This window comes from Talaromyces proteolyticus (assembly GCF_021365285.1).
Source record: "Talaromyces proteolyticus strain PMI_201 chromosome Unknown BGW36scaffold_8, whole genome shotgun sequence".
Classification (NCBI taxonomy): Eukaryota; Fungi; Ascomycota; class Eurotiomycetes; order Eurotiales; family Trichocomaceae; genus Talaromyces; species Talaromyces proteolyticus.
This window is the reverse complement of record NW_025764284.1, coordinates 2,175,536-2,201,485: the sequence shown is the minus strand read 5'-3', so window position 1 is coordinate 2,201,485 and position 25,950 is coordinate 2,175,536. Positions and strand designations below refer to the sequence as shown.

The 25,950-nt window shown below is 41.8% G+C and overlaps 8 protein-coding genes across 8 annotated transcripts; 2 read left to right on the top strand and 6 right to left on the bottom strand.

The window, feature by feature from the left end:
- Window positions 1-1,000: 1,000 nt before the first annotated feature.
- Window positions 1,001-1,905, top strand: BGW36DRAFT_361343 (uncharacterized protein; the record flags this gene model as incomplete). Its single annotated transcript, XM_046214269.1, has 2 exons — window positions 1,001-1,450; window positions 1,504-1,905. 2 exons carry the CDS (start codon window positions 1,001-1,003, stop codon window positions 1,903-1,905), a joined length of 852 nt encoding a protein of 283 aa, XP_046070809.1.
- A 698-nt stretch (window positions 1,906-2,603) lies between these two features.
- BGW36DRAFT_398826 (uncharacterized protein) lies at window positions 2,604-3,280 on the bottom strand (the record flags this gene model as incomplete). The annotated part of the gene is made up of 2 exons (XM_046218457.1): window positions 2,604-2,715; window positions 2,835-3,280. 2 exons carry the CDS (start codon window positions 3,278-3,280, stop codon window positions 2,604-2,606), a joined length of 558 nt encoding a protein of 185 aa, XP_046070808.1.
- A 65-nt stretch (window positions 3,281-3,345) lies between these two features.
- Window positions 3,346-6,162, bottom strand: BGW36DRAFT_453757 (putative C2H2 finger domain protein). The gene is made up of 6 exons (XM_046221882.1): window positions 5,747-6,162; window positions 5,638-5,720; window positions 5,320-5,581; window positions 4,941-5,263; window positions 4,513-4,886; window positions 3,346-4,450 (listed from the first exon to the last, which is right to left on the bottom strand). The coding sequence occupies exons 1-6, from the start codon at window positions 5,945-5,947 to the stop codon at window positions 3,498-3,500; spliced, it is 2,196 nt and encodes a 731-aa protein (XP_046070807.1). The 5' UTR covers window positions 5,948-6,162; the 3' UTR covers window positions 3,346-3,497.
- A 4,005-nt stretch (window positions 6,163-10,167) lies between these two features.
- BGW36DRAFT_453753 (Alpha/Beta hydrolase protein) lies at window positions 10,168-11,222 on the bottom strand (the record flags this gene model as incomplete). The annotated part of the gene is made up of 2 exons (XM_046221881.1): window positions 10,651-11,222; window positions 10,168-10,593 (listed from the first exon to the last, which is right to left on the bottom strand). The coding sequence occupies exons 1-2, from the start codon at window positions 11,182-11,184 to the stop codon at window positions 10,168-10,170; spliced, it is 960 nt and encodes a 319-aa protein (XP_046070806.1). The 5' UTR covers window positions 11,185-11,222.
- Window positions 11,223-13,657: 2,435 nt separating this feature from the next.
- BGW36DRAFT_298964 (uncharacterized protein) lies at window positions 13,658-14,971 on the bottom strand (the record flags this gene model as incomplete). The annotated part of the gene is made up of 3 exons (XM_046211485.1): window positions 13,658-14,401; window positions 14,454-14,588; window positions 14,633-14,971. 3 exons carry the CDS (start codon window positions 14,969-14,971, stop codon window positions 13,658-13,660), a joined length of 1,218 nt encoding a protein of 405 aa, XP_046070805.1.
- A 363-nt stretch (window positions 14,972-15,334) lies between these two features.
- On the bottom strand, window positions 15,335-16,369 carry BGW36DRAFT_270811 (uncharacterized protein; the record flags this gene model as incomplete). Its single annotated transcript, XM_046210146.1, has 2 exons — window positions 15,335-15,545; window positions 15,594-16,369. Coding segments are annotated over 2 exons (987 nt in total), but the record flags the coding sequence as incomplete, so codon positions are not given.
- Window positions 16,370-18,119: 1,750 nt separating this feature from the next.
- Window positions 18,120-19,468, top strand: BGW36DRAFT_429528 (FAD binding domain protein; the record flags this gene model as incomplete). The annotated part of the gene is made up of 2 exons (XM_046220708.1): window positions 18,120-18,137; window positions 18,227-19,468. 2 exons carry the CDS (start codon window positions 18,120-18,122, stop codon window positions 19,466-19,468), a joined length of 1,260 nt encoding a protein of 419 aa, XP_046070803.1.
- Window positions 19,469-20,027: 559 nt separating this feature from the next.
- BGW36DRAFT_429527 (ABC-2 type transporter-domain-containing protein) lies at window positions 20,028-24,393 on the bottom strand (the record flags this gene model as incomplete). Its single annotated transcript, XM_046220707.1, has 8 exons — window positions 20,028-20,191; window positions 20,273-20,892; window positions 20,952-21,349; window positions 21,419-22,849; window positions 22,965-23,154; window positions 23,203-23,262; window positions 23,321-23,404; window positions 23,456-24,393. The coding sequence occupies 8 exons, from the start codon at window positions 24,391-24,393 to the stop codon at window positions 20,028-20,030; spliced, it is 3,885 nt and encodes a 1,294-aa protein (XP_046070802.1).
- Window positions 24,394-25,950: the final 1,557 nt, after the last annotated feature.

Below are 25,950 nucleotides of genomic sequence, written 5' to 3'. Positions count from 1 at the left end.
TGTTTGTGGACGGCGATCAATGATCGGAGTTATTCGATCTTCTTGGTCCCTAACGGACATCCCATCACGCGGGCGATGGTGACCGCAGCGCTCGCGTTGCCTCGGGACCATTCCGAACCAGAGGGCGAGGAAGGTCCCTTCGGCCGCATCATACCGCTAGAGGCAGAGGAATCCGATCCGCCGCGACGTCGAAAGCTGCCGGCGCGACCGTAGGTCACAAGCACGCTTCCGAAGTCGTCTGGGGCTGGGCCTCAGTCAGGGTTAACCCGCGGGTTCGAGGCCCTGTGTAGGGCTGAACCTGACTGAGGGCTAGCCCGGCGGGGTTAGACCAGCCGTGGTTTTAAAACCACGGTGCTGCCCCCAGGCCAGGGTTAATCCCAGGGCGGAAGTGCACCCCAAGCGGGTAGAACCCTCCAGCAGGCCCGATCCGCCCAGTCTACACCAGGACCAGGCCTAGCCCCACCGGTTTCCTCCGTTGCCAGTTTGACCACCACAGATGTTCCAGAACGATTGGTTCATCCTCACAGGGGATCCAGGCCTCGGCGTAATTGAAGGGGTCTTGCAATAGTCTTGTACCGTAACAGTTTTGCATCAAATGTTATGGGGACGCATTGTGTCTGAGACGGAGTTCTGAGAGCATTGATTATTCGCTGCTTGAGATAAGGCTGGGCCTCCGTCAAAACATCAACCTGAAATCCAAGTGGGAGATTGTCTGGAGGTCAAAGCATATCATCTGATGATGGCAGTGTTAGATGACTCATTTCTGTGCGTCTTAAGTGCCTTGTATATAGCCACCTTTTTAAAGACCGAAAAAGATTATCATTGGCGAGGTTATGACCGAAGGCAACAAATTGTGGGGGGTGTGTCAGCTGAGCACTGGGCTGACGGGGCTATGTTTATCTGTAGAGCCAGAATAGCCGGAATACTTGCTTATTTACATGTTAATTTGCCGGCTATTGCGATAAATTGTGCATGCTTTTGTATTTTCGAAATAGAAGATATGGAACTTGATGTAGAGGCTCTTCCGTTGAGTACGACTAATATTCGTTCTCCTCCTACTGCGTACAGATCGCCCCTCAATCACGATGATGGGTTGAGATACCTGAGGACACCTACACCAGAGAGCGACGAACATTCAATTGAACGGCATGTTCATGGTTCACGAAATACTACTTCGAACGCGGTGCAAAGTGGAAACACCTTGAGGACCGATCCGACAGCGAATTTTTACGACAATCTTAGGAAAGTCGTAACGAATAGTGGTGCAGAGCATTGTATCTTCATATCTGGCTCTGGCGGAAGGTCATCCCGAATTGTCCCTGTCCCGGTGAAACATCGAAATAATGACGTTGCTACATGGAAACAAATACGAGAGCATTGGTACGAGAATACTGGTCTATGGAAAAGATATATCCCCTTCTATGGAGTCACCAAAGTCAGCGAAGCCAAAGTGAGTGTCCAATCAAATTTCCCCTTGAAAATTTGATTCTTACGTATAAATAGTTTCGATTTGAAGGGAACTACGCTCGTAAATACTTTGCCAACGTTCAAATACCGTGCGAACCTGAAATCGACAACATGTTCAAAAAGTTACAGCATGACAGAGAAAATAACAACTTGAGGGTTGACGCTCTTGAAGACTGGGAAAACATAGATATATGTATTCCCTGCGGAGTGAACCCTACTACTGGAAGCTATCAACATGAAAACAGCGATTGTCCAACGCACTGGCTGGATAATGCGGAGTGTCCTTTCCAAATGTCAGACAAACTGAACGATCGATATCAACGATTATGCTCCCTGTCTTTACTTACATCCTGTTTTCACAACCCGGATCTTGCAACCGGCCAGCAAACATTCAATGGGTTTGTAATGGAACATGATCTCATCTACTACTACAAGTAAGCCCTGGAGCCCCTAATACGTCTACCTGTCATTATACAAAGCTGAGTATCAGCAGAGCTATTAAGCCCAGCTCACAATACAAAGCCCGTATCGGAGGAACAGAGTTTGTTACCATACATCTTCAAGAAGGATTTTTGTTTTCTTTTGAACCATACCTACTACTTTCTATAATTGCGGCAATTATGGCCATATTTATATGGGGACTATTTACTATGGACTGGAAATCCACCTCTCAGATGGTGATTGCAGTAATCACCACCGTGATCTCAAACATGAGAGCAGGTCAACCGGGAAAAGGATAACTTGAGCTTTCTTTTTGGTTAATTATTTAAGCGACAGTATGGTGAAAAATTCTTTGACTCTACTCTTCTCTTGCTCTGATGAAAGTGGAGACTATATGATGTTACTATACGATTTACGAAGTTAACAAAGTTAGATTATGAATTTTCGATGAGAACCGAACATTTTAATAGTCCGAATGAACAGCGATCTATTCTTGACAGCCAATGCAGGCGCTCTCTATTTCATGATAAGTAGGATCCTTATGAGAAACATCACTGATTAAAGAAATTATGTGCTTCTGAAGTTTGTTACCACACTGATTGCGCAGAAATGGGAGAATGAAGAAAAACGATATCTAAGTAATAAAGGTCAAAAACTTCTAGGTGCATTAAAAAATGATAGATATGGATTGAGCACTACAAAATGAACCCATGCACTTTTGCAGAATGTGCTTTGAACGCCATCTTCCCATCCAGGACGATCTCCGAGCACATATGAGTATCCGGACATGGGATGACATCACTGGAGCTATAAGCCCCGAGATGGAATCGATCCACATATTTCTGGACCGTTATTTTCTTTTATAATGGCAGTCTTCTAAGGGAAGACCTTCTGCCAAACAGAAGAGACATTGAAATTTCTCGCACTGCAGTGGCTGATCAGGCTTGATCTCTGGCTCTGATTTGACGGAGGGAGTTGGGTCCTCCACGACCCTGATAGGGATGTTCTCTGGCGGGTGCTGTGTTCGAGGTCGTGGACGTCCTCTTCGTTTGCACGCGATCATGTCAACTGCGAACTGAACATGCAGGCTGAACCCGTGGTGGTCCGAGAACGTGGACGGCTCACGCATGGCAACTTCGGCGATCTGGCATCGTTCGACAAGTCGGATCTCAGCCATCTCAATGCGGAAAGGGTCGTCGTCATCCTCCGAGACCTCACCATTCAGCTGCCGTTGAATTGCGGACATCGGGGCAACAGCGTCATATTCCTGCTGGATCCGTTTCAGTAAGGCTTGCTCTTCCGCTCGGATGGCACTGTCGAGCTGTCGCCGAACCGCCTGGTAATCTCGATAGATTGGCTCTCCTTCCGCCATCTTAACGACGCCAAAGACCTTCTCGATTTCGATTCGAAGTTGATATACCTTCTTCCGACGGTGTAAATAGGTCACCCTGTGTAATGCTTCGGGATGATCAACGCGAAGATAAAATCGAACTACAGAAGGCCAAGATATCGAAGAAAGTTGACAAGTGGCGAGTGAAGTAGCCGAGGAATTTGACTATAGCAGTTTTAAATGATTGATATAGTAAAATTCAAGTACGAAGATGATGAACTTCATCTATATGTCGCTGCCAGTGCATCTGCTCAAGATGCTCCCAACCGTCGTTACAGGAGTTACACCGACGGTCATTTAAGTGGGCTGGCCGGAAATGACGGAGGAGGCTGCTTTTCTTGGTGTACTTTTTCAGGCATTGAAAACAAGTCCAAATCTCCTCTTCTTTCTGCTCATACTTAGGCTTTGTTCTTGATCCTTCCTCTTTATGGTATGATTCCTTGAACTCTTGTCCTATGACACCGGAATGGTTGTTACTCGTTCTATTGACATGATCAGTAGACCGCTTTGTTTTGGGCCGGCCGCGGAGAGGACCCCCTTCCTCATAGTCACAATAGCCTACTATCATATGAGAGGCCGTATTGCGTCGCTGCCATTCACCCTCTAAGGTCCACTCTACTGGAACAGAGAGCAAAGCTTTGGCGAGACAGGCCATTTCCGGAGGTACATCGTCAGCCTCCAATGGCGGATGAGGAATATCATCGTCCGGTAGGATGGCCCCAGAAAGTTGTCCATTGATTTCTATAATAGCATTTTTCCGGCTGAAACCTCGTCTCATATCGTTCTTTTGCTTATACCGGGCCCGTTGGCGAGCATTGGTGACCTCTCGTTGCGCCTCGCTCAATGCGGGAATCAGCTCCGGGTCCAAATCACGCTCATATGCCTCCTCTAATTCATCCCAATGGCGGATTGCATCTAGTAATTCTGGATCTTGATCAACTAAAGCCTTCGCATCATCATCCAGATAGCGTGGACGGCCCCAATCTTTCCATCGAGAAGCACTGGTCAAAGCTCGTTTCCATGTCTGGTCCGGGTTTAAACCCAATACAGCCTCTTGCATGTTCGCATGGCGTCGTGGGCGATAATACTCAAGGAATGTGGACGTGCTCGCATGGTTCATAATCAAATTCCGCTGAGAATCACTGACCCATCCTGATGACTTCAAGTCAGAACTAACAAGCCGAGGTTGACGTGCGTACAGAAGAGGAACTTGCCTGTGGAATCTAGAATTTCACCCGTTCCGTAGCGAAACTGGTGGTAGAAGATACAATTGAGAAATCCCATGATTTCTGAGATACCCTTGACTGCCGAATAGTAGCTACTGTCTGACATCGGCTGTTCTCGAAAGATGCGTGGCTTGCCGTTGACAGTGTCAACTTTGCAGAATATATAATAATCATCCATTTCACGTTTGATCGGTACCTCTAATTGTTGACGCCCACGCGAAATAAAGAGTCTTCGTAGTTCTTCCATTGACCTGATATTGGGTTCGAACGCGTTCGCGTGGAACAACAGGCCAAAAAGAAAAACATGCGGACTCAGAACCAATGAAACTCCAAAGATGATTTCTGGGAAACAGAATTCATTGCTACATAAATATCAGTGTAAGTAGTATCAGCAGATATTTCCTAGCATCACTTACAGATCTTTTGTCCCGAGCAACTGTTTCACATACTCCGGCTTGATATCAATAGAAGGTACAGGAGGCCCTCCATGAGGATTCCGTTGCATAGTTATCAAGATATGTTTATATTGCAATCTCATCATCGCTCGTTTCCGATTCGCGGTGAACAGGCCGAGCATGAGGAGCAGGCACAGCATAATGCGTTGAATACCGAGGTGAAATCGTTTTTGTCTTGTTGTGATGATCGTCTCATTGAAAGGAATCATGTCCTCGATGTACAGCGGAACGTTATCACGGGGTTGGGTCTTCATTTTCCTATCCCTAATGACTTTGCGTATGCCCTACCATCTATATGTTAACCGATAATTTCTTGCAGCGCAGTGAACACGATGCGTACGATTCGAATCCGCCGCGCTACCTCGGCATCAATTTTTTCACCTTTCAACTTCTGGTAGTAGATGCGGAAGTTCTTCCAGTCGGTTTTGAAGCTACCGGCGGTGCCAATGCCCTTCAACTTGCGATTTTTCCTCCCACGCGTGAGGCTCAAAGTCCACTTCAAGAATCGAAACATAATGCTTCGAGATGCGTTTCGTAGGGCATCCTCTGGATTATCCCATATTGAACCAGCAGGCTCCTCGGCAGCTTTTACCAGGCAGTAACTATGCAATGTAAGACAACCAACAAGCAGACAGAGGGAAGACTGAATAGTACAAACCGCTGCCAACGCTCAATGATGCGTGTACGTAATTTTTTAGTGCCGTCGGGTTGGTCATGATCTGATTCAATATCGGACAGATCCTCGTCGGTATCGTCGGGGGGTCTACAAAGCGCTGACAGCTGGCGGTGGCAGTGTTTTCAGTACCATGAACTGGTTTCAGAGGAAGGGTCCGGACATGATTTTGAACCTCTGGCTCGGTGAGATCTGTGTCGGATCCATCCGTATATGAGGAATTGAACGGAGAGTCCACATCACTCTCTGTGTCGACGAGGTCTGTAGTGCGGCACCGATGGCGATTACGGGCCATCTTGCTTTGCTTGATTGATGTGGATCAGACTATCGCTAGAGAAGTTAAAAAGGGAAGAGCATGAGAGACAGAGTGATGCCAGGTTTGAGTACGGCCGCGATGCTCGATCATGAACAAGCAGTGGAAAGCCGAAAAGACGAAGGAAAGAATTCTACGTGAGACATCCATGGCTGGAGAGGCTGTAGGGGTCTTTATGAAATGGTCCTATAACATAGATGTGCACTTGTAACTACAAACCAACTGAAATTACCTAGTCAGTTGGTAGTTAGCGAGATTAAAGGCTAGAATACAGAACAGGTTAGAGGAAATCCGCGGGAGGAGACAAGAGTGCGTGCTCATTACGGTCAGGGGTGTGCATAAAAGCAATGTTTTCGTGAAGGCATTTTCACCTACAGATGAAGGCAAGATCGCCGACCCGGGTACAATTAGAAATTCTTAAGTAGTAGTTACTATAATTACTTTAATCTTATAATATATGTAGTATTCTTTTTATACTTGATAGTATTCTTATTATTTATTTTTAGTTTATTATAATAGTCCTTGATATATTAAATATTTAATAACCTTATATTCTCTTTTCTTAAAATATTAATAAAATGGATATTATATTTCTTTATATAGATACTGATAATTTTTATCTTTGATTAAGTATTTGAATATTGGTTGATATAAGATGATTGATATTTTTAGAGATTATCTATAGATATTCTTATTCTTTTAATAATAAATATATATATTGTTAAAGTATAATATTTAGTATATTTTTAGATGATTAAATCTGTTTATTTTTGGATAGTAATAATATATATTTAAATTGTTCACTATATAATTATATTCTTCTACTATATAATAATCATTCTATTTCTTTTATAATTATAAGGTTTCTATAGCTATATACTAAATATATATAAAATATCCATTATTAATATTTTTTGTATTTATTAATATAATTTTATTATATTTAATTAATAACTTCTTAATATATTACTTATAAAGGTATATAACTATATAATTTATCTTTTTTTTATTTATCTTCTATAGACTCATCTTAGCTTTTTAAAATTTTATAATTGACTTTTGAAAACTCTAAAACTATTTTTAGAATCTTATTTTCTATTTCTAAAATTTCTTATATCATTCTTAGATATTATTCTTATTTTTTCTTTTTATAAATAATAGATTTCTATAAAAGCTATTCTTAAGATAACTAATTAATAGATTCTATTAATTTTAATTTCTAAAAAGTATTTAATTCTTAATCTAAATTTTTATAAATTGTTTTCTATTCATTATTTTAAAATATTAGATTATGTTGGATTTCACTTTTTAATAAAGAATTATTAGTATTCTATTTAATAATATATTAATCTATTAATAGTACTTTTTACTATTCTCTACTTTTCTAATGACTATACACTTTCTTTAATTTAATATCTTTTTTTTAAACTATATCTTTCTTTTATATTTTTTTAAAATATCTTTTAAGATTTTTAAAATTTATTTATTATATTATAATTTTCTTTAATCTATATTTAAATTCTTAATTTAATATTTTATTCTATATCTTCTTATATTCTTTTCTTTCTTTATTATTATTTATTTTAGTGATATCTTAATAGATAATAGAGAATTATAAATTAAAGGCCATTACTTTATAATAATTAATATTACTAGATTTTTGCTTTTATTAATAGTCTTTTATGAAGTGTTCTTTTCTTTTATATTAATAGTAGGTCTTTTTTTATATCTTTAGTCTCATTCTTCTTTACTAATAATAGTATTTATCTGCATCTTAATATTATTATCTTAGTTATATTATGATTGTTTTAATTGACGACTATATAATTATTTATAGGCTATTAGTCCTTTATATTGTTATTATTATTGGATTTCTTATTAATATTACTTAATATTATAGAGTTTGTTGTTAATCTTGATCATTATTTTAATATATTTGTCAATATTCAATGGTCAATCTAGTTTAATAAGTTCAGTTTATACTTTAATCTTTAATATATTTTTGAATATCACAATTTATATATTGTCATTATATCTTAAGGTTATAATAATTTGCTTGAATTGAGTGGCTAATTATTATATAGATCTGGTTTGTCTTATCTGTTACAACTATTATTCTGTGATTTATGCTTTATTATGATCTTTAAATACTAGACTGAATCATTTCTTAAAGCTAGTATAGCTTTAAAAAACTTCTTTTATAACTATATTCTAATCTAATTTTTATTCATTATAATAATTGTTAAAAATTAATTATATCTATTTTAATACTTTTTTATAAAGACAATTCAAGATATAGATGATTTTATTGATATTATTTCTAATTTTATTAATTTCTATCTATATATTTATATATATAAAGAAGTTCTTAATTTTTAAGTAATTTCTATCTTAAGTTATAGGTATTAGTATCTTTAATAATTTTAATTTAATATTTATAAGGAGTTAAGCTTTTAATTAATTAATATATTCTTATATTAATGCTATAATATCATAGACACTTATTACTGGTTTATTTACTGATAATTCAGCTATTATTAATATTAAATAATATTGCTTATCTAGTAATTTCTAAATCTTTATTATGAGGATATTTTATTGTTAAAATATATTATAATGATTTATTTAAGATCAAAGATAGTCACTTAAGATATTTTATTAATATAGTAAAGAAATTATAAATAATACTAAAAGAGCTATTTTATTATAAGATAAGAATAATAAATAAATTATTATAATATTAATAGTAGTATATTATTTAAGTATAAATATATAATAATAAATAAGTATCTATATATATTAAAAGATATTAAAATATCTATTTTAATATCTTAAATTGTTTATTTCTATATCTAGAGTTGTCTACTTCTATATTTAAAAATATCTACTTTGTTAGATTATATGGTTAGCATATACTAGAATAAAGTACTAATTTATAATGCTTATATTACTATATCAATAGTTATGGCTAGAGAAAAATATAGCCATTTTTAGCATTGTTTTCACAATACAAAATTATACTTAATAACAATTTCGTCCATTGTCATTCCTTAAACAGTCTCTATTTGGTGCCTATTTTCCATATATATTATCTATATATATAGTATCTATGTACTTCCTTATTGGCTGCTTATATAATAGCGTCTGCTATAACATTCATTGGTCGTGGTTTATCGATTCTTGTGACAGATAAGCGCCGATAATCGCAACATCGACACGGCGGCCTTCACCCAGTAGAGACTCATCAATCATTAGTTATAACATAAAGTTAGAATGATAATTAATGAGTAAGCCAAAGGAATAAAGGAAATATGCAATAATAATAGGTGTGTTAGGCATAAAGCCTGAGAAATGCATTTGATTTGAAGTTATTGATTGATTCTAAATATATTAAGGTGCCGGCAGCGTGCACGATAGCTAAATACCAATAGGCGGTGTAAATGCGGGAAGCCTAACCCGATGTGGGTTAATCCGGCAGAATAGCAATGGCGTAACAAGGTGGCAGATGATCCACTTATGTCCTAAAAACCCTTGCACTAAATGCCGTTGATCCGTAGCTCAGCGGCATAACTTTTGCGGTGGCACATATGCTGACTAACACTTTAATTATTGATAACAACACAAAATCTAGTTTCCAGCTGGTAGAACGGAGCGGGCGCTGAGATGATCAGCAAGGGGATTAACGGAGATATGCCAAAATTGCCAACCCCGAGGCTATGAATAAGCGACTAACTACAACCCTGTCACACTCGCATGTGGGGATTGGTAAAAGTGAGCTTCATGTTCAGAGTGCCATCGATATAGCCCTGAAGCTGCCTCTCACGAGGTGCTTGAATGGTTGGAAATCGTCTGAACCGATCAGAATCACCTCAAGCTAAAACAATTCCTCTGTCAAAGTCTCCCACAGATCCGGCAATGATGGGCAAAACTTTCGAAGGAAAAATAAGACTGGTAGTTCTCCAAACACTACCGGTTTTATCTTCTTGTATGGATGCTGTGCCAGGGGCAGAAACAGTGTTTTGTTACGGCTAATCAATTAACAGAATTCAGTAGTCTTATATTGTCTCAATATTATATGTCACAGACTACAATATATATATCTTAGGCTACCATAAATAAAACAGACAATTTTTTCCATGTGTCATCTAATCACAAACCAACTAAAGTATAGCAATTATTCCCCATTCTCAAGTAGAAGCTAACTATCCCAATTTCTTCAGTATCTCCACTGTCTCCCCGTACGCCTCATCTCTCATCTTCTCATAGGTTGATCCCTTAGTTACTCCTTTATCCCAATTGTGGCCAATAGCTTTCAATCTTCTAAGCACTACCGTCCTCGATCCATCGTCTATTTCGCGCGCCAATTTTTCAGCTTCTAGATCTATATTGTCTCCTTCACACGTGAAGATGACTACTGTCTCAGGAAAAAAACTTGGATCGTCCAAGATTGGCGAAGCACGGACATCCTTGCGCATAGACATCTCCGGGACGTAGCAAGAATAAATCAATCTCACTAATGAGATAGCAAGCCTGTTGTTTATGTCTTGCCTAACTCTTGATGCTGGGTCAAGGGTGAAATTTGTAATTGGATAGTACAAGATGACCGCGTTAATTCTTACGTCTTTCAGCTCTGGTGCGTCTTTATGCGGTTGCTGGTGCTCTCCTTGATTTAGAGGGTGCTTTACTGACGAAGCAGACATAGCTGAAGTAACCAGCGCAAGATTTCCGCCAGAACTAAAACCCGATAAGGCGATGCTGTTAATATCGAATCGATCCGGGTGAGAATATACCCATCGCACTGTATCGACAGCGTCATGTACTGCCGCTGGAAATATGTTTTCTGGACCCTTGCGGTAATCAGAGTCTACAACGATGATACCAGCATCCCTCGCCATACGCATACAGTATGCTCGATCGGTCCCAAGTTGTGGCAAGATGAATCCACTTGCATGCCAGTTGATTAAGACAGGCAGTGGAGGCGGGGAAGATGATGGATCGTATCCAGGTGGATAGTAGATATGCGCTTCAATCGTGCGGTGAGAATCTCGCGACGGAATTTGAATTTTTTCTAATACCATGTTGGGAGGGAGGTACGAGTCACGTCGAATGTTACGAATCATCTTCATATAAGCGAGAAAACGGAGGATAGTTATGATAATCTTCGCGCGGAGATATCTGGAAGAGTCGTGCTTGTAAAGAGAACTTGAGGCGGCCATCATGGACGGATGTGCGCTGACTGCAGCGGGTAACCTTCCTCTCCGTAACTTGGTGTTGAAGATAGTGTCTCTGTCTATTCCACACCCGCATGCACTTGGTGTAAGGTTGGAGTTGGAGGTGTTTGCTCTCTCAGACTGAAAATATAGAATATCAGCATATTTAACGACTTCACTCTTATGATTCTACTACTAACGTCTCTGATAGAAACGGACCCCACTCTCGGAATTATACTGTTTATAGATTATAGAAGTTGCTCAGTGACGTATCTGCTGTTGCATCGGGCGTGCCGAGGTTTAACCCGGGCCGTCAGCTAAGTTCCGCTGGATAAGGAGCATCTAATCCAATTTTTGCGCAATTATAGACGCCGCACGCATCCATAACACAACAAGGCATCAGCCAAAGGACATAGATCCAGTACAATCAGGCCATTCAAAATATCCATTGCAGATGAATAATTGACAGCTCCTTCGTCCGAAGCTTGTGCTAGCTTCATTCCCTAAGGAGCGAAGTATCTAATGCTATATAATGAAGCTTTTATGGCCAAGCCAGGAGCACGGTTACTGATTTTTTTTCAGTCTTCTGTCTGTATCATCTGTCGATTTGCAGATCTGGAAACCTCTGGTTCCTGGTGGCTGTCAATAGTGTAGAGGAATGCACCCTCAACCGTGAAGCCGGCCATTTAATCCTCTAAGTCCAAAGATGAAAGAAACAAGTACATCATCAACAGCCCAATCTGATCTTGCCGTTCTTTCGGTCATAGTAGCGTATTATCGCCAGTATACTGTTCGTCACTGGTGTTTGATGTGTATTTCCTCGTATTTGACGCGGTAGATAACCGGTCCAGGGGTGTCTGGAATGCCTGTATTATGGCATACTAAATGAACTTCCAATCCAAAGCCGGATATTAATTGCAATAGTAACATCAAATGCCATTACAAAAGACATTGCTTGACCCTCCCCGGAGTTCTCTGATCAAGTTTATAACCACCAGCTGGATAAGGTCATAGGGACTAAATCTAACTATACTTGGTCTCATAACGCGAGTAAAGAGGAGAACGCATCAAACACAGTCATATCAAGTTCACAATGAACCAGTTATCGCAAATGTTGCACACGTTGGCAGCTTCTTGTGCTCCTCGTCATACTACCTTTAGACAGACATATTGTAACACGGCCTGGCAGGGCCGTGTCCGGGGGTGTCTGGATAGACTAGACGTGGGTGAGTTGAAGCTTCACCGATTGATATTGATGCTATAGAGCAAGGCTACTAGGGAGGAAGCTATCGGTTTAGATTATATAGTTAGGGAAGGCTTCGAGCCGAAGGCTATTCGAAGCCGAGTAGGCTTATATTGAAAGTTATGTCAAAGATTATACAAAAGATATTGCTTGGTTTCCTCCCTCCGGGTGGGAAACCAAGCCTATATGTCTGAGTCCCTATCTCAGGTCATTGATACCTAATCTAACTAGATAAAGGCATATATTGCGAGGTGAGGGGTACTTGCATCATGCCCGGGGCCTCATGGTATCAATTATGATAAGTCATAATTGACCCCCGGGATGATCCTGAGTCCCCCGGTCCTGCCGGATCAGGCCTAAACATGCTTCCTGGGCCTATCCCTGTTACACATATTGAAAACAAGGATAGTTTCCTTTAAAGAAAATGTCCGTTAAGCCTTGGAGAAATACAGCTGAACTTTACCGTATCCATTTCGTACGAGGAGAACTCGTTGTACAGTTAAAACAGCATATTGGCTGGTTCTTCCAAGTATCTTATCGATCACCTAGAACGATGAATTATTTTCATCACAACTTGAAAAGAACATTTCCTTCTTTTTAACTTATGAGATAAATCATCTGAGGGCATGAAATTTTCATTTCATTTCACTTTCTGTTTGAGAAGTGCTGGAAGTCTATCTTCCCGCAGTCTGTCTTCCTATAGCCCTCGCACGTCTAATTGCTGCTATAATCATCATTCATAACTCTGAATATCAGCCGTGACTCCGAGAATGCGACCCGGGTATATGTCTAGAATTAAGGTCCATAGCGCTTACAATTTGATGCAACTATGTGAACTCAAGCTATTTAACTTTCTCCGGGAGTATTATTCTTAACAATCAATACCTTAGATATAATTCATTATAAATTATTCTTAAATTAGTCAATTGCTTATATAATTCTTTGCCCCTCTATGGTTCTTTAGATTTATTTTTAATCTAAATTCATTAACCTGTGATGGAAGCCCCTTCAAATATCATTATTAAGAATCTAAATAGCAAATGCATTTTGGTAGTAAATCGCTCTCCGCCGAACCTCAAAGTGCAGGTAGGAAGCGGTTGACTTACAGACCCCACTATCTCCAACTGACAATGTGAAATCTAACATTTTGTACAAGAACGGCTTCTTACGGGACCTTTGGCCTAAGGCGAGATATGATGAATGTGGCAAGATCGTAAATTTCACCGCTTGCCAAGCGGATTATATTTGTTGGTTTAACACAGAATTATCGGGCGGAGTTGTTGCTGTAACTAGACTGGGGAATGCCTCGAAATGATACTGTTTCACAATAAATTCAGATATATCCTCAACAAACTGCCTTTCGATTGATCTTTCCTCAAAAACCTGGTATGCGATCCGCAGAGGATAAAGAATCTGCATGGTCACATTTCCATGATTTGCCTGTAGATAGAATTGAATACTCCGACATATGTCGCATGCATAGGAATATTTCTTGGTTTGAGTAATAAAATCAGCGGAGACGACCTCGTTACTGAGACTAAGGAGGATGGCCTTATAAATGCATAGGCTTGTCGCAAGGACTAGGTCAGGATACATAAATGCCGTCGGAGTAATAACGATGTCTCTTTCCCTGTTCCAACATTGAAAGATAGGCAGTGTGTCATTTTGGTTGCACTCGTATGGCTGACCAGCTGGGTAATCATCAGCATAATCTCCCTTCCACTGCTGGAGCCGATTTCTGAGAATAAAAGCCCAGGATTGCATACTCCGCATCATTAGTGTGCTCTCCTGGGCGGGTATAGAGGGGTCATTTGACATCTCGGTATACCTATCACATTGCCTGAGGAAGGCTGGAATCTCTAACACAGTATCTAAGAGATGTTGTAGGGCATCCTTTTGCACGTCCGTTTGTGTCCAGGGAATGGTCCTCCATTCTTCCAGTGAAAGAAATGTTGGTCTGCGAAATTCTACTGACCATAGAACCTAGGTGTGCTGATTAATTTTATGTAATCTTGCAACACTATACCAAACATACCCAAAGTAATCTTAATTCAATAAAAAAGCATCGTTCAATGCCATGGACGTGTCGCAATGGACCCCTCTTTTCAATAAGCGTGAGAAGAGCGCCCCAGTGACAAACAATAGGATTCTCACTTCGCTGTTGAAGCATCTAGTAGAGCTGAGTATTATTCCCATTATGAGTGGGATACATACCTCAAAAATAGTAACCACAGCAATGGACAATAATAGCCAAGTAGATGATGATTCATCCGGCTGTCTCAAGGAAGACTGTACCCGACTAAGAACGGAACCATATCTCTGCTGCGCATCCAGTTCTATTTCCGTGTCCTTGATAGTCTTCGCCAAAAATAATCTTGACGTTGCCTCGAGGACGTCGCGTAACAGTGGGCAAGTTTCTGCTATTAACCCGGCTGCTTGCAACCAGCGTGGAGACCCAGTAGTGGTGCCGGGAGTCTGAATATTGATGAATCGGCTAACAAGCTTATAGGCCTCATCATCAGCAGACGGCTGTGGGTTGTCAGTCGTGGACATATGACGTCCTACACTCTGGGCTTGTCGTACATCTGCACTTTGCTCGGGAGATTTGTGGATGAGCAAAAGATCCAGGGGACTTGCAATAGTTGCTGCAGTGCCTTGCGGGTCATCGTGTGAAGTGTCATCTATCATTGCGTGGCCCTGAATCACTTCATTAAAGGTGCTTTCTTGAGACCCAACGTCACTATGAGCCGCACATCCACTGTAGAAATGAGCTAATTTCACTCGTACGTTCGTGAGAGGCTTTTGGAGGCCTGGGTTAGGTCCATTCTTCATTTCTAGCATCATGAACCATAGAGAACTAATGGGAAGTGTTGAGCCTGTCTGAACTGCCGCAGAATTATCGAGCATCGTCATAATTGCAACGTACCCTGAAAAGGATAGCAATATTGAGGAACGTCGGAGGGTGAATCTTTCTCTGTATCTGCTGAGAAGCCGCCATATAGCTACTGCCTCCTCTACACAAGCATTTTCGGCAGTCGTTCGGTCGACGCTGTCTAAACAACACCGCAGACCAGGCCGTTCTAAGAGCGGTCGCAACGTCAGTAATTTTACAGCATGGAAAACCAATCTACACTTTTGTCAGCCTTCGATCGAGACTGGGTATAAATATACACACAATAATGTCGTCTGATGCGGTAGAGGCAGTGGGTCTATATCTAGGTCAAAGTGGAGATGGTTAGGAAGCGACTGTAACCAATGAGTGAGTCGCTGCTCTATTGCGGATTGTTTCTGCAAATAGAAAATGAGGCCCACTGGCTCCGAATCCTCGTGATATAATGATTGAAGGGCGTCTGAAGCTATCTGCATCAATTGAACGTGGGCAACAAATGTCGAAATAGTATGAGTCGGGGTTTGTTGAAAGTCTTGAGAAGATGAGTTACCAGAAGGATCAATCCATGGCGATTGGGATGGCCACATTTCCAGTTCCTCGTAGGTGTCCAAAACGTTGGCCTGCTCTTGGAGGTCACGAAGTTCAGTAAAAGGCGTACACCCAACATAGAGAGCCAATGCCATGTTGATAGAAAATGCCCCCATGCGTAATCGATTTCGCATTTCAACTTCGACGTGGGTGAGAAACTGCTCAGAATGACGGTCCGAGTCTGCCAACATTCGATGTGCTAAGTCACATGATGCCCAACCTTCGCCAGTCATACCTAGAGATACTAGAGAAACCCCACAGAGGAGTAAAGCCACGGTAGTGGGAATACTCGATTTTCCGATTTCGTTAACAAGTAGTTGGCGAATCCTCGCATAGAAGGACATTCCAAATGTGCCGTAATCTCCCTCTACAAACCGAACCCCAGGCCGATCGCTAAGGAGGGATCCACAGAGGTAAAAAGCATTCAGCAACAGCTTGTTCATGTATTGGCCTCCTTGAAGAAGGCTCTCCATTATCGCAGGTCGATATGCGATAAGCCATATCATGTGTTGATTGTTCCAATAAAGATCGATTAAATGAGTTGCCATTTCCGGGCTTAATCCGTCAAAATCAACTTTATCAACCGTATTTGGTTGTAATATAAGGGTCTCTTGTTGTCGCCACATAGCGCTGTAAGACATGAGTTTCTCCTTGGTAGTCTCGTCGTCTGCATCGTGTGAAGCATTCTTAGGGCCTTCTGCGTAATTGAATGCCCTGTGAAGAGATGAAAGAATACCAACACCAGAGCTGCTTGCATCTCCCTCAATGTCATCACTTTCAGGCATGTGAGATTCGAGAGAAATCGTCGTTGCGCTGGACGGAATGAAATCAGCAGACCTCGATGATGGTCCGGTATCCGGATTCGAATTTACATGCCTCTCTGCCTGGTTGATGCCATGTTTTCCAACCCCTAGCGAAACCTCGACTGGAGAAGGTATATGGGAATCGGGGGTAGCTTCGGTCGGATTGTGGTTGGAGATAATGTTTGACCTCTGAGATAGTGCAAACAGTCCGAGTCCTGGCGGTCGCTCTGCTGCACTCTGCCGGTATCGCGCATCTGGCGGATAAACACACTGTTGTTGTTGGAGAGTGCAATAACCGCAATGAGGTTTGCCGCCATCGCATCGCACCTGGGATGAGATTTACTTCCAAGTTCAAAGCTCATCAAGCGGAGGGGTTGTTACCTTCTTCAGGCGACAACGCCGGCATGACCTGCAGTCAGTTATATCTTCTTTGTGGCTTGCTGATTCCGCCATGCAAGGGGTATCCTGGGCTTCCTTTAGTTGGGTGTTATCTCATTCTTAGACGGTTGGCCGCTAGCAGGGGCCCCGATTCTGCCACCTACCAAGCTAAGCAGAGTAAGTCAGGTGACGCTCCTGACACGGAACTGTCTGAGAATAACCTGACTATTTTCAGCTTGAATATTTAAACCTTGCGATGGCAAATTTATTGTTCGAAGATTGAAGTATTTAATCCAGAGCATATTTGAAGCAAAGATACAGTACAGTAATGAGCCTAGCTCTCTAAGACACGTACTGCATTTACTGTAAGTGATCAGCCATTAAGATCAGCTTTCTGTAGAGGCTCGAAGGACAGGCGAAAAGTGGGGGATCGCGTAGGCCCTTTGTTTACGTAAGCGATTACTCACATCTTGGCAACCACGTAACTTAACCTTCAATAATAAGCCTCTGCTCAAAAAATAATGCACAACCTCTGTGCAAGATGAAATCATCTGCGGGTTCAATAGGCAGTTGATAGCCCAACAAAACACCACCCCATCGATTTCAGGGGTACTGTACCAGCAGGATTAAGCATGAAGGTCAATCAAGGAATTTGTTGCAAGGCCGTTCGAACCGAAGCGTCTTAGCTGCCGATCATAACAGGACTAGCTGAAAATGGTATATTGCCGAAACCGGTCATTAGCTTTTTAACTTCTCGTGGAAAGACCCATCTTTTAGTTGGATATGACACATGATTGCATATCTAAATAGAGGGCGTGGACGTCGCCCAAATTCTGTTTACCTCGACACTCCAACACATAATTCAACAGATAACACTGTCGGATCGTTACTGGAATGATCAGTTGTAACTTTACGAAATCGAGGCCTAGAGATACAGTACAGTGAAATCGAAACCAGTTAAATTAAGGGTTGGCCTAGTGTTTCGTTAAGATTTCATTTGGACAATCTCCGGTCCACTTCCAGTATTGACCCTTGAGCTGCAATGGCTCATATCCAAAAGGTAATACAACTTCTTTTCCCCGCTTCTAGCTCCTGTCACAGTTCATTCTGTTAAAAATCGTTGGTATCATCTGACAGGGTCAATCTTAGGTTATTATAATTGGAGCCGGACCAGCGGGTTTATTGGCGGCTCTTCGTCTTCATAAACATAACGACATCGTCCCTGTGGTATATGAAATTCGCCCAGAGCCATCTACTCTGGGGGGAGCTATTGGAATTCCATCGAATGGCTCCAGACTACTACATCGATTGGGCCTCTATGAGGCCTGTTGTTCCCGAGGCGCCGAGACATCAAACTTAGTGGTTCATTCCCTCGATGGTTCGGTAATGGGTCAGATGGATATGACTTCTCGGAGTAGGCAGGTTACAGGATTTGGGTATTTGAGAATACGGAGAACGGATCTGATGGATGTGCTATACGATGCAATTGCTCAAGAAGGGATTCGAATTCATTTTGGGAAGCATTTGGTCAAGATTGAGGAAAACGAGCAAGGAGTTACCACAATTTTCTCGGATGATACGGTTGACACGGCAGACCTCCTCCTCGGTTGCGACGGTATCCATTCTTCTGTCCGGCGAATGTATGTAGATCCAGACAAGTTACCAGAGTATTCCGGAATTTCGAGTATGTTTTCGCTTCTTCCCACAGCAAACTTGCCTACAATAGCCTCATCGATGGATGCTCTCAATGTCACTCTTACAGCCGATGGCATGGTTGCATTATCACCCTGCACCTCATCCGGAAATATGATCTATTGGTTCTTCTCTCGTGAGATTGTTTTGCCCCCTGGCGAAGATACACGTGACGGCTGGGAAGAGCAGGGTAAAAAGGAGGTTTCTAATTTCAAATCGAACTTGTTTGATTTGATTCATGGTGGTAAAGGCGAATGGGGAGAGCTTATGATAAAGGTTGTCTCTCAAACAGAAGTACTGAAATTCTACCCCGTGTTTCGACTGGGCCTAGGTGGAAAGTGGTATAAAGGCCGGTGTCTAATCATAGGCGACGCGGCTCATGCCATGCAACCGCATGCCAGTCAAGGAGTGTCGATGGCATTGGAAGATGTCTTTTTACTTTCTAACTCCTTGAAGAGCCATCGTTCGTTATCAGATGTCTTCAACGTCTACGAGGAAAAGAGGAGGCCACGAGTAGATATGTTTTACAAGACTGCTGAACGGAATGGTGACATGCGGAAGAAGATGAGTCCTTTTCGTTTCTGGATCCAAGAGCAAGTTATGTCCACAGCGTTGTCCTTGTACGGGGTTTTCAATCTCGACAAGCTAGGCTTGGGTCAAAAACCACTTGCTTATGACGTTGAGGCCGAGGATGTTTGAATAATCCAAACATCTAAAGGAGATGCAAGAAGGTTAGGCACCGTTTACATTAAACAGACCTTTTTGTCAAGCATAAGCTAATTATTTGCGGATATAGACTAGAAGTTAAGGCCTGTTCCTGGGTCAGCTTTAACTATCTGTTGTACATGCTATATTTCAATATCCGATTAGTTCCTAATTTTTGTTTCAGTCTATGACATTTATAGATGCGGTAAAATTCTAATTATTAGCAATCAATCCTGGGCGACATCGTTAATTGTTACCCTATATACGTACACTTTTTCTCGGAGTTAATTCCCATTGTACCTCCCAGGCCTAAACATGTGGAGTTCAGAGCTGTCGAAGCTCAGTTATAAAAGTTTGATTCATCCAATGGGACTCGGAAATCCATAACACAAAACTGCTAGGGATGACAGTGCTATTGATCGTTCGAGGACACTGATGACAGCGTGATTGTCGCTTGTTGCATCGCATACCCAGGTTTAATTATTATGATCTCATAAAACTAATTCTTAACCAAGACTTAACAAGCCACTTATCCACTATGTAGATTGAGGTGTCATCTGGGCATGTGTGCGAACAGGTTGCCAATAAGGTGACCAATGCCTGAAATGGGATGACAACGTCGAACCCGAAAAATGTAATACAGCAGCATGGAGCCCAAAATGTTAAAAACAACATACGCCCATCCAATCCCCCAATTTCGCCACCGGTCATTGTAGTCTGTGATTTCGTTCAGGCCATGTTAGTCAAACGTAAATCTGATTATGACCAATATGATACGTTAGAAATTTCAATACATACAGTATCCACTAATCCCAAGGAGCTGGTCTGCGTAGCTGAAGGGGCAATATTCGCAGTTTCGAATTGCGGACGGATTATATAGTTTTCCCGCTGCAGTTTCCAAGTACGATGCAAGATATTCATCACACGTCATCCCACTTGGAGGGTCAAAGATATTCGTCTCAGCGGATGAGCAATGAACTGGACGACTATGGAGCCCCGTTGCCGTAATCCCAGATATTAAATATGTCAACGGCGAGAGTCGGTACATGAAGATCCAAAAGCCAGGTAGAGCGCCAGGTGGCTGAAGCACTCCATTGAACGCTACCATGAAGATGAACGCAAATGTAGCACCCACAGTATCCGCATCAGGAAGGGCAGATATGATCAAGGTGGCCAACGTCATGGCAAAGATACAAAGTTGTATCAAAAATAGGAGCATTAGGCCCTGCTGTTGAGATGTTTGCTGCACCCCAAAAATTGGAAAGTAAAAGCTTACCCAGACGAGGAAGGCAAAGAATATCTGATATGGAATTTCAACAATGATGTTGGCGAGAATGAAGATAGGCCATGCATAAAGTCTACACGGTTGCTCACGGACTTCATATAGGGACCGTTGGAGGATAAAGTTAGGCATTGTCCTAGAAATGGAGTTCGTGATTAGAGTGGTCTAAGCATCAAATATAAGAGTAGAACTTACTGCTGGATTAAATTCACTAATACTCCCATTAAATTCAGAATACCATATAATACTGATTGGTATCCTGATAAAGTCATCGTTGGTTTAAAAGAGGAAAACCCAATGAGAAGTGCCGTTGCTATTGCCATGAGAAGCTTCCCGTAGATATATGCTGGATCACGCCAATACTGCTGAAAAACACGATGCGTAACAATAAATAATTGCCGATAAAATGGCAAGGCGAAACCACGGTGTTTTATATCTGCTAGGTGTTGCTCGCACTGAGCAACCTCACGAGTCTGCTTGACATGGTCGATTTTGTCCTGGATATGCCGAGCCTCTGGACTCTTCTGCCATGTGGAAGACCGTTCCCCTTCCACAGTAGGCATGTTAGACATTCGCAAAAGGTACTCCGCCGGCTAACAGCGTCAAGTAAAGTTAGTTTAAGTTATCTCTGTAAAAGAGGTATACATCTGTATAAGACTTACACTTTCGGTCTCTTCGCACTCTTGAGAAGTATGTAGCGCAAAATAGTTAAGCACAATAGAAGAACCATGACCGGTCTCGCCAAAGTACACAGTCCTACCGCCATTCTCTAGGAGTAGGAGATGGTCAAAGAGGTGAAACACAGAAGCTGTTGGCTGATGGACTGTGGAGATCACAGCTAATCCCGCATCCGAGAGCCGTCGGAGAAGTCGATAGATTAATAATGAGGACTGCGTATCAAGTGAACGGGTAGGGTCATCTAGAAAAAGGAATGCAGGTTTAGTTGCCAGTTCTAATCCTAAACCGAGTAATATCCTCTGCAAATCATCCAGCCCAGTCCCAGGCAGACCAATAACCGCATCAGCATACTCCTCCATATGGAGCATGCTGATCACCTCTTCAACATATGCATACTTTTCGTCCTCAGACACAGTATCAGGTCGCCGGAGACGAGTCGTAAAGCGGAGAGCTTCTCGCACCGTGGCTGTAGGCAAATGGATATCCTCCTGCTGGACGAATCCTATGAATGGCCGAAAGCCCATAGCGGTCACTGTCCTACCATTCAATTGGATTGTTCCGCTGACAGTCCCATCGGATGGGTATTGTGCCAAAACCTTCAACAGTGTTGTTTTCCCGGAACCTGAGACACCCATGATTGCTGTCAAGGTCCCGGGTTTTGCCCATCCTGAACAGTTGTCCAGAAGACGCCGACTAGTTCCTCTTCTGGTGATGTCATAACATATATTCTTCCACGTGAAAACATTAGACTGCTTTTTCAACATATAATGTTCATGCTCATTGCTGAGAGGAATCTGAGAACCAGTATCTCTCGGGGATGAGTCTTTCCAGTCATCCATCTGATTTTCAACGCATTGACGGCGTGCTGGAGGAGAAAAACGTCGGAAAATCGTAACTCTAGCCGCAGAAAGTGGTTCAAATTGGAATTCACTAGCGAACAAGGATACTCCAAGGAAAAACACCCAAAAGCTGATTATAATACCGAAGTTGCGCCATAGACTTTTGAAAGCAGCACCGTACTGCACAAAGATATAATTGTCACCAAGAACGGTTTTTTCCCCAGTTAAGGCCCCGCTCATGGAACAAACGAATGTGTTCCCTATGAGATTCTCATAGTCTGGGATAAATTGAGAACATACAAACTCCCGTCCATGGAACTCATTGATAATCAGAGCCTCGTACACATAGAAGACGGGGTTAAGCCAGCGAATCCAGGAGAACCAAGGTTTCATTATCGGAAGAGGTATGACAAAACCCATGTAGAGAATATAAATAGTGATCAGCGCCCCTACCAGTGTCATGGCTTGATTTGTACTTCTTGTTGCCACCGCAATAGCCCGGAATATTGAAGACATTGTCAACGTCCCGACGAAGACGAAGAGAAGAAAGATAAAGAATTGACTGGGTTCTCGACGCTTCATAAAGACTTTTAGCACGTTGATTACAACATCATTTATTGCAGCCGCTGTGAAGAGGGAGGTGGATGACGGGACAGGAATAGAGATTCGAGGAACATAAGGGAGTCCGTACCAGCCCAGCAAGGAAATATAAAACGACATTGAAGCTTATTCCAGTGATAAGTTTGATTGGTATATCCGTAAAAAGTCTCCCAACAGCCTCTGCAAATGGGTGAACAAACGCATACGCGGCTTGCTTTTGGACGATGGCACGTATATTGTGGTAAGACGTAATCTCCATGGTATTCATCAAAGTATTTATTCTAAAATGAATATCAGCTAGAATAATTATGATGAACAACATTACTCACGCTACTGCAAAGAAAAGAATAGATCCTCGGCTCTGGAATCCCGCTGTAGTGTCCGGGGTCCTATAAATTGTTACCATAAAATCTCTTACAGACCTGTGGAACCTAGATTATAACTGACCCATAATATACAGATCCAAGTATGAAAGCCATTGCAATGCGACCGATTATAATCGTTAGCAACGGTGATTTGTTGTTCCAGACCCTTCAGTAAAGGTTATTCAGATGTGTTGATGTTAATGACGGAAACACTTACCTCTGGCAAGCTCGTTTAGTACAGAGACCGATCTGCATTGCAGGTGTGATAACATATGCGCTATATTTCTCTTTTCTCCAAGGACTGCGTCCTGCAAAACCTTGGGTCTGTGACTCCTGAAACTGGCTAACCTCATTTCTAAGGTCCCTGTAATCGGCACTGCGTTTCCAATATTCTTCAAACTCCCTCGGCGTTCGAGGTACCACCTCCCCCATGCCTTGCCGAGCTTGGCGAATTTGCGGATTTGTGATCCCAATAAGGAAGTCTGCAGTATTCTGACTAGGCGGTGACCACCATCCCATTTGAATAAAGTAATCCTTTGCTCGGTCACACCGGCCGTAAAATACTTGACGACCTTCATATAACAAGATCACTTTGTCAAAGGTACCGTAAATTGCTTCTGATGCTTGGTCCAAGGACACGATGTGACAACTATATGTGATATTAGCCGAAATGCGTAATGAACTCACAAAATCGGAGACAGTTTTTGCGTCCAATCCCCGTGTACAATGATTCCATGCTTGTATCGGTGCGAGAGACAGAGCCGTTTCGGCGATGCTGACTCTTTTCCTCTCTCCATTGGAAATAGTCTGGTGATATTCGCTTCCAACTGGCATGTTTTCAATAGTGGAGAGGTTGAATACATCCAAGGCTACTTTAGTACACTGTTGGATATGATCACTTCGATTCAAGCCAGCCGAGGTTCTTGCAGCTGCCGCAAACTCCAAGGTTTGACGAACCGTTAACTCTGGCATGTGATAGTCTCTTTCATGGTTATAAACTGTCTTGAGTCGGGCTCCCTTTTGCATATGCTCCATGGAAAGGCCATTATGATGAATTATCGAATCCTCGTGGAGTTTTAGACCTCGTAGTTCACCACAAACGGTCTTAAGGAACGTCGAGCGACCGCTAGAAGGTCTCCCAAGCACCATCAACATCTCTCCACCCGCAAGAAACAATCCAGGTTATGTAAGACATGCTTATAGTTTTCTGAGCGGCCGAAGGGGAAAAGACCCCTAACCCATGATGATAGCATCAAGACCGATGCTATGGTACTCTGCAGCTTCGGCCCTCCATATGGTCTAAATACATTCAGATCCTTGATGATCAAACCGAATTGTGGCGAGCACAGCTCTTCTATATTTAAACTGTGCAGCATATCATGAGCACGTTGCAGCGACTCAGATGCAGCGTTTACAGGAGCTTGTTTGCCATGCCCTCCTGATGGGCAAGCAATTCCTGGGAGTTCATCCCATTCAGAGTGCGGTGACTGATTGTTCATACTGTCTTTCAGCACAATACCATCATGGGTTTTAGGGATCCATTTATCTGGAGTAGTTTGTAGAGATCCATTTCGCAGTTAAAGACGAATTTCAAGATTATATATTGTTGGCAGCGGGTAAGCTACCAGATAGTTAATAGTCTCGGAGTTTTTAAACTTTCAGATGGATACCCATGGTGGCCTAGAACGAGTGGAATTTTTTGAGACTTTATTAATAATGCATTACAAAGCTCTTAAAGTTTAAAAATATTAGGCAATATAGGGGTCAACAGTCTTTTGTCGAACTTTTTTACGCGTTAGAACAAATTGAGTTTAGTGGCAAATTTGGTTGGATTGAGATACAAGCCTGAGTCTGAGCTGCAAAGAACTTATCTATCTAGACGTATTTATATGCGAATATACACTAATATTTGTCATCAGTGGTAAGGTATTGAAAATTGAGCAATGCCAATTTTTGGTATGGCGTTTTAGCGCTATTGATCGTAATTTTGGGCATTTCGAATTTCTTTCCCAATTTGCTTAGTGGCAAATATTCCGGCATTTTTCTAATATCACATGACTGCCCTCCCTGTTTGATAGGGAATGGTCATGTCAGGGTGGGTCCCTGACATGACACAAATTTTTGTCAGATTTGACAAATTTTTCTAGCCTTGCGTCAAGCCCACTTTTGTTAACAAATTTCGCAAGGGGCTATACTATTTACAGTAAAAGAATATTCTCAAATGGCTCATATGACCTATTTATTTTTAAATTCAGCCAATACCTGATGACTAACAATCACTAAGCTATTACCAAGAAATATTCTTAATTTCTATTGGATTATTCATAAACAGGCCAATAAAAACACGTAATTAGGACCCACTTGTCAGGGTATTTCATGAGAAGCAGGCGAACCAGAGGGGGCGAGGCCGAATATAAGGGATCAATTGGCATACAAACTGAACGCTTGAGGTCCGAAGGAACGCTCAGCGTTGAGGCTATCTAAAATACAAGATCAGGCAGCAATAATAAGTGGCTGATCATATCACAGTCTCACTGCCACAATTCCAAATAACGTAATCCACCATCCACCCGCCCACTTCCGCTCGAGAACGCGTTCCATAACAATTCCATATAATTCAACGCGCCAATATGCCACCAATTCGCAAGAAAAACTCTTCAAAATCTGTTGAGATAGAGGGAAAGATCCAATTAGCTATTTCCGATTTTAAAA

Excerpts from the sequence above, each read along its gene's own strand:
- BGW36DRAFT_453757 (XM_046221882.1), bottom strand. The coding sequence starts at position 5,947 with ATGGCCCGTAATCGCCATCGGTGCCGCACTACAGACCTCGTCGACACA. Across the intron at positions 5,582-5,637 it reads ATCATTGAGCGTTGGCAGCG|TTACTGCCTGGTAAAAGCTG; the intron begins GTTTGTACTATT and ends TACATTGCATAG. Across the intron at positions 5,264-5,319 it reads TAGCGCGGCGGATTCGAATC|GGCATACGCAAAGTCATTAG; the intron begins GTACGCATCGTG and ends TATAGATGGTAG.